Genomic DNA, 13096 nt, shown 5'->3' on the forward strand with positions numbered 1-13096 from the left:
TTTTTTTTTACTGTCACGAAGGCTGAGCAGAGGGGCCATGGAATCCAGGATGTCAGGACGGAGATGCCACCTTGTTGTATGCTACCCCAGCGCCCCTCCCGCCCCACCCCTCCCCTCCCAGCTGACCTGGGGGTGGGGCGGGACAGAGGATCCCCACCCGGTGAGGACACGTTCACCGCCTCTCTGACCCTCTGCTAAGCGCATTCAGCTGACCCTCTGTCCCTCACGGTGGCCCTGGCAAAGAGGAGAGGGCCAGGGGCTGTGGGGGCCATGGCGGGGGCCGTGAGGGGATGAAGGGGCTGTCAGAGAGCAGGGCATCTCCAGTATCAGCTTTGGGGCTTCATCAATATCTTGCCAGGGTGCAACACGTACAGTTCTGCAAGATTCAGAATAGCCTCAAATCACCACATTTTCGGGAAACGGATGAAAAGCTGATCAAACAGACGTTTGGTGCCAGGATGAAGGGGAGCTGGGTCCTGCACGATCGAGTTGGAGGCAAAGTGCGGGCTGGATTTCTCTACAGCTGGAGGAGGAGCCGTCAGTCATCCATCAGGTCTGAAAGGGAAAGGAAACGAGGCGGAGCCTGGCTGCCGAGGTGGCAGGGTGGGCTGGTCAGAGCGCCCCCGTGTGGAGGGCAGGCCGAGGCCAGGGCGGGAGGCTGGCGCCCCGCCTGCTGGGAAACCACAGCCTAGTTGGAACTGGTTCAGAATCCTGATCAGAGACATCACCCCCTTCTCCATGCCTGGGGAGACAGAGGAGCTCCCAGAACCGGGCTCCTGGGCCCCCCTGCAGAGCCCCAGACGGCAGGATCCCCGGACAGAAGTGAACAGCCCCGTGCACGTTCACGGGCTCTCACTCACAGGCACTCCCGTTCCTTGTGGCTGTTCTTTTCATCGGCCTCACGGAGGAGGAAGGGGAGGCTCAGAGGACCCTCATGACTTGCCCAAGTTCCCGCAGGTAGGAAGAGGCCGGGCTGGGCCTTGAACCCAGATCTCCTGCCTCCAAGTCCAGACTCAGTTTCCTATAAGGCAGAGAGGCCACCCCTACCTGCAAGAGTTATTTCCAAGGCTGCGCCTTTTGAGAGAGATGGAAAACTAGCAGGAGTTTGGCTGCCGCATCCTCTTTGGGGCACTTTCTCTGGAACAGCCAAGGAGTGGCTTGGTTCCGCCTGCCTGGATGTACCTGCTCAGTCAGTGCCATTCAGTCAAAATACAGGCTTTATTTCGGCCACTGAATTGCAATATGTAACTGCATTGCGTTCACATGACCATAGGTTTCTGTAAGGTTTGCAGATGTGAGACATTTCAACCTCAGTTAGTTAAACCTCTTTCCCCTCGATTCCCTTCTCTTCTCTCTTCCAGGCGGCTGGCGCTGGACTGGCCCTGGGTTATGTGGCTCCCAGTTACCTCCACGTGGAGGCCAGTTCTTGGGCTGTTGAGGGTCCAGATGGCTTCCAGGAATTCTCCCACCGATGAATGAAGAAGAGGACACCCGATGAACACGATGGAATAAGGTTTAAATCTCCTGGTGATTTGACATGAAATATTGACATCAATGAACATAACTCACAATAGGTCCCTGCAGAGAGGACAGCACAGCCACACTGGGTATGGAGGGTCGTCCATCCAAGGAGCAGGGTAGTCCCCGCGTGAGGAAACTGGACATGCCCTGAATTCTTTCTGCTCATCTATGAAGGAAACTTGGTCGAAGTTTATATTCTCTCGATAGAATATGACGTTCCAGAATCCTTGTCCAACAAAGAGGTGATCAGTGTAGAAAATCACAGGGAATGCATTATAGAGGTGGGTGGGCAGTTCATACAGAATAGTCTATGTTCCTGGGTTGCTTAATGTTATGGTTTGGTCAGCCTTTTAGAACTTGTAACTTGTGAGTTCTGTTCTCACAAGAAGGGGAAGTTAATATTCACAGTCATACCTAAAATTGGCTTTGCACTTGTAGGGATTTTTTTCCAGTGAAAATCCCCTGGAGACTGTAAGCCTCAGACCCCAGTTTCCTCTGTGCTGAAAGCAGGCGGTTTACAGAGAAGAGAGGGGCTTGTTCCTACCACTGCCTCGCTCTGGGTCCTGGCTGGCTGGGTTCCCCAGCTCGGTTCTTTCTCTGTCTACAGGGGGATGGTGTCCCTCCTGGGGGGCGGTGGCATCACGTGTGTGAAGTGCCTGCAGGCCTCCTGCGTCCATACAGATGCCGGTTCTTGGCCCCTTCGCTCCGTCTTTTCCTGGCGCACGTCTCACAAAGATGGTTTCAGTTCCTCCCATGGGCCCCGCTAAGTGGGTGAGTATTTTCTTTGCCTTTGCTCTGAACTTCCGCATAGAGAGCGGATCCCAAGAGCCCGAGAAAGCCTTTTTCTAAATCAAAATGACCTGTGAACAATCTCAGCCAATGATGTGAGGGGTTGGGATCAGCCTGTCGGGATAAAGAGGGGGTCTTCTGCGGCAGTGCCTCTCTCTTCGCTTCGGGCCGCGCTAATGGGCCCCTTCAGGGAAGGGCAGGTTTGCCAAGTGAGAGGCAGACGTTAGTCAACATCATGAGTTACTTCAAAAGAGGACCCACGTGGGGGGTGGCCTCTGGGGCATAGAGGGGGCACAGCAGAGGGTTGACCAGCAGCTCAGGGGAAACAGGGGACCCAGAAGGAGGTAGGGGATTCTCAGGAGGCATCTGTCCAGAATGTGGGCGGGGCCATGGTCCCATTGACCTCAGCCCTGGTCAGACCCCAGCTGGGCACTAGGGAGATGCAGGCTGGAGGAGCCCTCTATGGGGAAGGGTCTGGAAGCCGGGTGGGGGGAATGATCAGGACCAGGGATGTCCTGGCCTGAAGAGGGGGAGGCAGGGGACCACACCCCCCTGTCCTCACCTGTGAGAAGGAAAGAGACCTGCTCGGGAAATGGAAGAAGAAAGACCTGGAGGTGAAAACTCCGAGGGAAAGGGCTTCCCTGGTGGCGCAGTGGTTAAGAATCCGCCTACCAGTGCAGGGGACATGGGTTCAAGCCCTGGTCTGGGAAGATCCCACATGCCGTGGAGCAACTAAACCCGTGTGCCACAACTACTGAGCCTGTGCTCTAGAGCCCATGAGCCACAGCTACTGAGCCTGCGTGCTGCAACTACTGAAGCCCACGTGCCTAGAGCCCGTGCTCCGCAGCAAGAGAAGGCACTGCAATGAGAAGCCCGCACACCACAACGAAGAGTAGCCCCCGCTCGCCGCAACTAGAGAAAGCCTGCACGCAGCAACGAAGACCCGACGCAGCCAAAATTAAATAAATTTAAAAAAAGGAGGACTTGTATCCTTCTTAAAAAAAAAAAACAACTCCGAGGGAAAGACATTTCATCCAGGGCAGGGGCGACTCTGTGAGCCTGAGAGCCTCCGTCAAGGGAACACGAGCAGAGGGAGGGGTGGGGAGGGGAGGGAGCAAAGCCACAGGGACTCCAGGGAGAGGTGGCAGGAGCCCCAGGCCACCTGCAGACCCCAGGAAGCCCACTGAACCCATCCCCCCTCATCTCGTCCTCCCCCAGTGTGTTCCGCAAACAGCCAAGGCCTCCTGCTCTCACCCCTGCTTCCACCCTTCCCACCTGACCCCAAGCACAGCTGTCCCCTCAGCTGCCCGGACCCCAGCACCATTTGCTAGTCTCCTCCCCTCCCCCTCTGGGGGGGAGGGGGAAGGATGGTGTCAGAGGGGACCCTTGCCTGGGTCCAGGCCCTGGGCCAGGTGACAATGGGCCTCCTGCCTACTCTGAGGTCAGCTGCATCTGGCAAGGAGCCCAGCCCCAGTCCCATGGGCAGCTCAGGGATGGCCATGGCCTGCGCATGGCTCATCTTCCAGAAGGTGGTGACACAAAGATCAGCAGATAGATTCAGGGAGGGAAGAAAGGAAAAGAAGTGGCCAGCAGGGCGCAGGGATGCGGTGACTCAGGCCCGGGCTCCCAGCCAGGCTGGGCCGCTGCTTAGGAATACTTTCACCCAAGTCCAATGGAAGAAGCCTGAAAATACTTTCCTTTGGGCTCCGTGGGGGTGGGGGAATTTCCTGGGGAGGAGGTTTCTGGGTGAGTGAAATCTTTGGGCTCTCAGGCTGCTGCCCATCTGCTGTGACCTGGTGGAAATTTCACGGCGCAGCATCCGAAGGTCTGGACTCAGCCGACTTTTCCCCTTTCTTTTTCTACCTGGACGAAGGGCAGACTGTGGTCCTTCTCGATCAGCACACCCCATGAAGATTTCTGGTCCTAAAAAGCCCACAGCCTCTCCTCAGTGTTGCGGGCGGTTTTGTAAAGAACGAGATTTTCACTCCAGTGAACGCAGGATATCTCTTTACTTCCAAATGAGCTGTGTCTTCTGGAGAAAGTCTTTCCACTCAGAAACCGTGTCATAAATGATGCCGGGCTTCCAGGAACAGCCAGGAATCTGCTTAACTCAGAGTGTGGCTGAAAATCTGTACATGTGAAGTGAAAACAGTAGGAATCTATACTAGTTGCAATACCAGTAATTTTTTAATAGAAAAATAAATGGTTTCATTCATCTGATTGTTGACACTGGAGAGAGAAGGTAGCTTTGTCAGAGGATGGGGGAGGAGGGAGTGCGTCCCAGTCTGGCTTCCCTGGACCCCTGTCCTGTCTCAGCTTCTTAGCCTGGACCTGACGTCCCAGCCCCTCCTGCCAGCCCTCTCTCTTCTACTCCTGGAGCATCTTACCAAGACTCTGTGAATGCTGTGGCCTTGGTTTCCATGGCAGGCTCAGCCTGATCTGGGCTTGTGTCCCCTTCACACTGGGTTCCCACTGGGTTGTGGCTTAGATGTGTGGGTGTCAAGCTCTGTCCTAGATGGAAAGTGCCCAGGACAGGGCCTGGCTCAGAGCAACGCCCTGATGTTTGCTGAATGAATGAATGAGCGAACCAAAGTTCCTTGTGGGTCATTGGAGGGACTTCTGGACTCCTGTAGGAACTAGAGGTGCTGGCTTGGGTTCTTTGCTGTCTGTGGACCTAAGGCCTTCTGACCTTGACCCAGGTCTCCCCAGGCAGAGGGTATGAGGGAGCGGGCCTAGACACAGTGCGATGGGAAGAGAAGTGAGAGGAAAGGTACCTCTGGGCAGGGAGGAGAGGGGAGAGCAGAGCTTTCCTGAGGGGTCAGCTGGTGGGAGAGTCACCGGATGCTGCCCAGCCCCCTGCACCCTGCTCTGGAACCTACCAGGGGTCCAGCTCCAGGACTCCAGGCTGCCTGGAAGGCCTCCCGTCCCGTTCCCACTCTCCAACCTTCCTGCGTGTCTCCCTGCTGCCCCCAGACCCGCCCCCCAGGCAGAGTTCCTCATCCATAACCGCACACCTTTGGGGGCTACACCTGCCTCATCTCCTGATGCTGGATGCTTGTTGTGCTCTGCAGAACCTGCTCCCCTCCGAGCCGCCGGCCCACCTCTTGTAAAGAGACCTACTCGAGAGAGGCTCAAAGGCTAAGGCAAAACAGCTACTTTCAATCAACATCTCATTCTTTGCCAAGCACTCGCACCTCTGTTACCACAACTGTTCCTCATCTAATCCGTGCAAGGTGGGTATTTTACCCCCATACTGTAGGTGAGGAAAGTGCCCCCACTGGCTTAGGAGGTAAGGTTGGGATGCAAATGGAGGGGGCTTGTTCCAGTTCCACCACACCGGCCTTCCAAGGGGGAGGGAGAAGGGAGGGAGGACAAGTGGAGGAGAAGCGGGGAGAAGGAAGGAAGGAGGGACGACCCAGCCTCTTCGAAGGGCTCCTCCTGGCCAGTGGCCCCTTCAGAGCAGGCCCCCTGGAGAGCTGCCCATCACCCTACCCACAGCCCCTTGGAAATCTGCCTTGGGAAGCGCTTCGGGCAGTTTCTCAAGTGTGACAACCAGCATCTGTTAAAACACAGGTCCTCTGGCCTCCCGAAGCCTTGTGGAGCTGGATCGCTGGTGTGGGACCAGGAATCTTTGTAAGGAGTGGCTGCCACACACCCCGCTCTGCCCACAGGGAACTGAGGCCCTCTGTCCCAAAGAACCATTAAACTGTGTTAGGTGACAGTGCATGGATTAGCCTCAGGGGAGGCTAATTGCTTCCTTAATTGGCTGAACTCTCTATGGGGAGCCCTGCTGGGAGCCATGGACTGGTTTTCCTGGCGCCCAATAACTGGCTCCTATGAAGCTTTCCAAGAGGAATTTCTAAGGTGTTCCCAGCCAAGGCAGCTGTTAGGACAGAGTGGGGCGGTCTCTGAAGGAGGCTCCTGTGGGTGCCCAGAAAAGGCATCAAGGAGGCAGGCGGGCTGGGGCCCTACAGCCGCATGCCCTGCCCTCTGTTCCCACAGGCCCCCAGCACATGCCTGGTCCTGCCTGCCCTGTCCAACCCCTGACCCCTGCGACTTTATCATGTGGCCTCTCAAGTCCTGCTCTGACCTTGCTGAGTAGTGGCCTCTGGGCAGCCCAAGACCCCAGAGAGGGAAGAAGCGACCTGGAGAGGAAGACATCACCGGTGAGAGACACATGTGCCACCAGGTGGCGCCATCAGCACAGGACAACCCAGGGGCCGTCCTCGTGGCTGGAGCGGGTGGCAGCTTGAATACGGGACCTTCAAGCTCTGGTCCCCGCCACCCAAGGACCTCCAGTGATTAGCCTCCTGGTCGGTGCTTGTCTCTGCTGGGGACACAATTGTACCAAGAGCCTAATCCTAACAAGGCCTTGGCACGTGGTGACCATGGAATAAAGGTTGAAAAATGATGCCACCTTTGTTTTTCAGATCTTCAGGATTATTTTCAGTGTGGCAGGGGCTGGGGAGGGGGCACTAACTCCTTGCTGCCTCCCCTCAACAGAGTTAGCAAGGAAAGTCTTATCTAACTCTGAGTATATGTCCAATAGGAAAACCCTGCACTGTGGTCCCCTCTGTGACCCCCAAGCAGGCCACTTTATTTTTCTCCATCACTAAATGAGGGTTGTAATACCTGCCCCCCCCGGGAGAATCAAATGAATTGCAGGAGAGCATAGTGATTAGAAGTGCAGCCGAGGAGCTCAAGTCCTTGTTCCACTGCTTACTAGCTGTGTGGACTTAGGTTAAGTGGCTTACAGTCTCTGAACTTCAGTTTCCTCATCTGTAAAATGGGGGCAATAATAACACCTACCCACATGAGGTTTCTGTGAGGACTGAAGTATTCAATACATGTAAAGCCTTTAGAATGGTGTCTGGCATGAAACAAATATTTCATAAACAGGCCAAAATCGGAGCAGCTTGAACTGAGAAGGGACTTTGGAGACGGGCCAGGTCAGCATTCCAGGCCAGATAGGCATCTTCCAGCAGCGTGCGGGTGGATGGTTTGCACAGCTACAGCAACAGAGAGCTCGTTCCCTCCTGAGAAAGTTCACAATTAGATGGGTCTCGTTCGACTGAGTTATAGCCAGTTCTCAGGGCCCCTGGGCTTGGTGGTCAGGTCCACTCTCAGACGGAGGTCAGCGGTGGGGGATCCGTCAGCACCACCCACCTGCAGGCTGCTACATGGTGCAGAAAGGGGGCCTCCAAGGCGAACCTGAGTATTGCTAGGAGAGGAGGGAGGCTGCCCTCCGCACCGCTCTCTCCAGTGTGGGGGTGCTTGAGGGAGAGGATGGAAGGAAACAAGGAGCCGACCCAGCTGCCCCTGGTACCCCGGGCAGTGGGGACGTAGAGGCCCGACAGAGGGGGACATTTTCCATCTCGACCACCAGGCCAGTTCAGAGGGCGTTCTCGGGGTCCCCTCCAACTGGTGGGCTCCTCTGGTGCTGGCGTCTATACGGAGGAAGGAAGTGACTTCCTGCAGGTGGGAAAGGGAGGAGAATGGAAACGCAGAGAAGACACAGAAGATCCTGAGCATCGGAGCCAAGCGTGGCTCCAGGGGCCTCACCTCACTCGATCACTCACCCTCACTCACTTGGGGCAGTTGGAAATCCTGTCTGGGGGTTCTGTTTTCCTCCCTAGACAGGGAGCACCTTAAAGGCAAAAGTAAGATTTATGTTTTGTATTCCCACTGCCTGGCATACAGTAGGCACTTAATATGTGTATGGAGGCCAGCAATTGTGGTCCAGTTTGGAAAGCTTTAGTCTTCTGTGGACAAGACACCTTAGGACTTTAGGGGATGTGTGTGCTCCCCCATTTCCTCTTCCTTCACAGCTGCCACCTCCTCCAGGAAGTCCTCCTGGGTAGCCCCTCCTCCCTCCACCCCGAGTAGTTCACTTCTTCCCCTGCCTCCCTCTTTGCTCTGTACACACTTCTGCCATTGAGGCGGACTGGAGCAGTGGTTAGGAGCAGAGGCTGGGTCATTTCCCCTGGACACATTTCTTAGCTGTGTGACCTTGAGCAAATTTTATTTTAACCTCCTTGTGCCTCAGTGTCCTTATCTGTAAAATGGTAGTGATTATAGTACCTGCCTCGTAGAATTGCAGTGAGGATTAACTTGATGTGTAGATTAGAATCATTTTGGATGGTGTATGGCATTGAGTAACTGCTCAGAACTGTGATGTGATTGTATAATTGTGTTGATTATATTATATTATCTGGAGGCCTATATATTAGGCCTCTCTCTATATATATATTATAGTTCTCCCCCTGCCCGGAGACATGGACTCCTCGAAGCTGGGGTCTTTCACCTCTGCATCTTTCTGTTGAGGCCAGTGCCTGGTGAAGAACAGGTGCTCAGCAAAATGTGAAGGGATGGATGGATGGATGGGTGGACAGGCAGACAGATGACTGGACGAGAGCAGGGGCTGAGTACGCCGGCCCCAGGGCCCTCGCCTGCAGACTCAGCTGTGGAGGCCTGGCCCAAAGGCCGCGAAGCTCCTGGCTGCCCACTGGAGATGCCAACAGAGCCTCATGTCCTCTGCTCTTCCTTTCAGCCACTTATTCGAAGCTCCTACCAAGGGCAGGGGAGAGGAGAAGCCTATGGACCGAAGTCCAGCAAGTTCATTGCTTGGTGGCCACTTCAGTGAGAGGAGGTGGAGAGTCTTGAAGAAAATGAGGTTTCTGGATGTGCTGTGGTTTCTCTTCCATCACCCTTGTTCCTGAGGCCCAGACAGTACAGCCTGGGCCCTCTGGCTCCCCACCCAAGGTCCATGCCTGCCTCTCCCCAGGAGACTGGGTGGCTTCAGAACATCTATGAAACTCAACAATGACCCAAGACCCCCAGCCACTTCTTTTCAAGTCACATCTGCCCGGGGAGGGCATGGCCCTCCTCCTGCCCCACCCTGGAGTCCAGCCATCCCATGGGGGCCTGAAGGGAGCCTACTATGTGCCAGGCTCGATGTGAGGCACCCACCTTCAGAGCAAGCCTGGGAGGGAGGCACTTTACCTCGCGTCTTATGCTCATTCATGCACCAGTATTTATCGAGCACATACTAGGTGCCGGCACTGTGCTAGGCTCGGGGGGGTCAGAGGTAAAGAAGACAAACAGAAGGCCACAGGCAGGCAAGAGGCCATGGGCTGGACTTGGGCTCAAAGGTGGCAAAGCTCCTGGGGCTCCGAGCGTGCAGATCCAGAGGTGGGCTGCGCCGTTAGGGGGCCCAGGGCCTTGTGTTGATGGCCGGGGGAAGGTAGAGCAGCCCCGGAGTGGACAGGCAGGTGTGGAGGCAGAGCCCGGGTCCATGTTCCGAGGCTGCCTGGCGCTCGGCTGCCTTCCGATGCGGAGTCATAAAGAGACCCCAGAGGCACAGACTGATGCCTTTACAGTGCTCCCTCCGTGCGTGGAGGCATTAACATGACGTCTATCACCATGGCATCGAGGTGCTTAGACAACCTGCTCCCCCCAGGAGCTCGGAAACAGCGTGAAGCAGATTATCTGTGTCTCACTGTGACATATGCTATCATGTATCACTGTGATGGATCAACAGTCAATACCACTGGGGTCCCCGCCGCCCCCCAGCCAGTAGGAAATGTCTTGTGTTCATACGTCTTCCTCACCTGGTGGGCGGGCCCTGCTGCTTGCCATCCTCCTGGCACTCCTGGAGTTGGTGGGAAACAGCTTCTAGTTTTCATTGTTTGTGTGCTAAGTGGCTGAGGGGAAAGCACTCAGACGAAGGGCGGAAACTGGACCCCATCCTGCCATCCCTGGGGGCCGCGTCAGGGGTGGGGAGAGAGGTTCCGGCTTCACACAGCTGGGCACCGAATGCCCGCCCCAGGTACCCACCCTGATCTCGGCAAGTTGCTTTGCCTCTCGGGGGCGTAGTTTGTCAAATTGGGATTAAAAACCTTTATCTTGAGGGTTGATGGGCACTAATGGGGAAAGGAGGGGAAGCGCTCAGCTTGCGCTGAAACACATCACCTTCCATTCAGCCCACCTTCCTCCCGTGCCAGCTGGCTCCTCTCACCACCTCCCCAGACCCCTTCCCTCTGCCACTCCGGACCCGCGGCAGACCTCTGTCCCCCCACATTCAGCCCTGCCCGGTGCTGGGCTCCAGAGAAGGCCAGGCTGAGCGGCTCCCAGTCTGCGGGGGAAAGGGGCCCAGGCGGCAAAGAATTACCTGTGCTGGGGCCTGTGGAGGGGGGACAGGGGCTGCTGTTCTGGCTGGATGGGGAAGAAATTCACGTGTCTCCTGGTGGAGAAGCGGTGGCTCAAGTTTAGGGAAGCTGCAGGGAGGGAAGACATCTCACGTGAGGTCAGTCAGAGGGGAGGCGTTGGCTGGGCCTCTGCGGGGCACCCAGGGTGGCCTTCACTGGACTAATGACGGGCTCTTTGGCCCCGTGGAAGGCTGGGAACTTGTGGCTCCTGCCCTCCCCGACGGCCTGCCCCGTCCCATCCTCCCGACCACTTCCACCCCCTCCTCCCACACCCAAAACCCTACTCTTGGAGGAGCACCTTAATCCAACGGGTTCCTGGACTATTTCCGAGGGGAACTTTCGTGAATGGGGTTGGTTTTTTGTTTTTGTTAAGAGTTTCAGGCGTGAGCAGCTAAACCAGCCCTGGAAATCCCATGGAAATCCTGTGCCCACCTCTGTCACCAGTGTCTTCTGGACAGGCCACTAGCTGGAAAGGGTCTGAGGAGGGAGAAGCCCACCACCCGGGGGGGATTGGGAGGCCCAGCCCCTCCCAACTCTTCCCCTGGACAAGATCCTCACCTGGAGGCCGGCCACCTGGCCTGGGGCTGTTCCCACTACTTGAGTGGAAATTCTGGGGTTATTTTTTTTTTTTTTGTGGTACGCGGGCCTTTCACTGTTGTGGCCTCTCCCGTTGCGGAGCACAGGCTCCGGACGCACAGGCTCAGCGGCCATGGCTCACGGGCCCAGCTGCTCCACGGCATGTGGGATCTTCCCCGACCGGGGCACGAAACCCGTGTCCCCTGCATCGGCAGGCGGACTCTCAACCACTGTGCCACCAGGGAAGCCCAATCCTGGAGTTATTGAGAGGACAAGGGGACCAATTGAGGCCTTGAGGAAGCGGAAGAGCGGCCAGGGAGGAGCTTATTGGCTAAGCCAAGGGGAACTGTGGTTGCCAGCAGGCTGTCTCCTCGTGTGAGCTAAAGAGGAAGGAGGGACACTGACCCAGAGGCCCCGATGGAGAGCCGGCCTCCTTGGTGGCGGGCCCCACCGGGCCCCATCCCAGCCCCCCGGCTCCTGGGCTTGTTCCTGCTCCCCTGGACCCTGCAGCTCACAGGCACAGGTATGCCATCCTCCTTCCCAAGCGCTCCTCTTTGGCTCGTGTTGCCCCGCGGCTAGTTCCCGGGACCTGTCTCGGGGGATTTGCTGGCTGCGTTTGAACATTGCAGACTTCACAGGGGCCTTCAGGGACCAGGAGATGTTTAGCTAAGGCCTTGCCAAGGTGGCTTTTGAAGGGGGGGGGCAGCGTTCCCCACCCTCGCTGCTGGAACAGCCTCCCTCCCAGCACAGCCTGACCTCCTGGCCCTTCAAAGCGGTGGGTGGGCGTTGCTGCGGCCTGGGGGCATCCAGTGGGCGGGCGATCCCTGGGGACTGACAGCTCACTCCCAAGAAAGCTTACAGTGGAGCCACCGCGTGGAACCTGCCCAGGTGCGGCCCTTCTTAGCTGGGGGAGGAGGGAGGCAGCTGCTGGCCATGGGAGCACAATGCCTGGGGCACAGAATTGCCACTGTTGCCAGAAAGGGGGGCACCTCCCACTTCCTGAAATACAACCAGAGGCCACATCATTACTTTCCGGGGGCTGACACTGTGCCCCTTTCCTGGTCCCAGGTTCCCTCAGAAGCTGGGTGGCCTGGATCCAAGCCAGGCCCTGGGATGAGTGGCTTTGGGGCGAGTTCATCCAGGCCAGGGAACTCCCAGGAGCGTCCCTGGCCAGGGCTGCCCACCCCGGGATCCCTGAGGCTCAGTCTCACCTGGGCAGTGCTGACCTTCTTGCAGCCCCAGGAGTCCTCCCCCTGCCCCCCACAGTGCAGGCTGGGTGCTTTCCTTCCCCTTCCCCTTGACTTTTATGAGCTTTCCAGGAGCTGCTCTCCACCCTCTACTTCATCCTCTGCCTTTCGGTTATACCATAAACAATAGCAGCTATTCTTATTATCATGAATTAGCCTCTTTGAGCACATAAGCTGGGCTTCACACGCGTACTCAGGCCCCCTCGAGGCTCCCTTGGGGTGCTGTCCCCACTGGCACCATTTAGGAACCGGGAAATTGAGGCCCAGGGAGGCCAGGTAGCTTGCCCACGGCCTGGAGGGTAAGTAGAGGCCAGGTTCAGCCCCGAGCCAGGACTCTTGGCAGTGGGCTCTGGGGGGTCCTCTTACCTTTCTTTGTAAAGAACATTCTTCACAGAAAGATCTACCCCCCTGGGGAGGCAAGACTTGGCTGTGTGACACCTACTGCAGGCCTCGAGGCCCGGCCCCCTGTGAGGTCATCTCCTTTCATCTGGGCACCTCACACACCCCCACTCACCCACCCATGGACAGATGTAAAGATGGCCTGAGGAAATGTGCCTTGTTGGTGACAATGTGTTGGAACTCCTACTTTTTCATTTTTAACTTAATTTCCCCCCAATTCCCATCATTTCTCTTTGTGTGGTCCCTCCTCCCCAAAACGGACCTGGCACATCCTAGTACCTGAGTGGAAGAGACTTTTTGGGGTGCTGCTGTGAAAAGCATTTTTGTAACTCTCTGGAATGGAAAGAAACAACAGAT

General features: G+C 56.6%; 2 protein-coding genes across 2 annotated transcripts in view; both read left to right on the forward strand.

Moving 5' to 3' along the window:
• LOC112394611 (uncharacterized) overlaps nt 1-6703 on the forward strand; it is a 34682-nt gene extending 27979 nt beyond the window's left edge. The window contains exons 2-5 of the mRNA XM_024737403.1: nt 2032-2292; nt 5382-5543; nt 5884-5943; nt 6313-6703. Of these exons, the coding sequence (XP_024593171.1) occupies nt 2032-2292; nt 5382-5543; nt 5884-5943; nt 6313-6412 (583 nt within the window). The 3' untranslated portion in view covers nt 6413-6703. The remainder of the gene's footprint in view (nt 1-2031; nt 2293-5381; nt 5544-5883; nt 5944-6312) is intronic.
• Nucleotides 6704-11453: 4750 nt separating this feature from the next.
• NFAM1 (NFAT activating protein with ITAM motif 1) overlaps nt 11454-13096 on the forward strand; it is a 33330-nt gene continuing 31687 nt past the window's right edge. Inside the window, exon 1 of the mRNA XM_024737364.1 lies at nt 11454-11616. Within this exon, the coding sequence (XP_024593132.1) occupies nt 11511-11616 (106 nt within the window). The 5' untranslated portion in view covers nt 11454-11510. The remainder of the gene's footprint in view (nt 11617-13096) is intronic.

Source organism: Neophocaena asiaeorientalis, unplaced genomic scaffold (genome assembly GCF_003031525.2).
Source record: "Neophocaena asiaeorientalis asiaeorientalis breed wild unplaced genomic scaffold, Neophocaena_asiaeorientalis_V1.1 scaffold242, whole genome shotgun sequence".
Taxonomy (NCBI): Eukaryota; Metazoa; Chordata; class Mammalia; order Artiodactyla; family Phocoenidae; genus Neophocaena; species Neophocaena asiaeorientalis.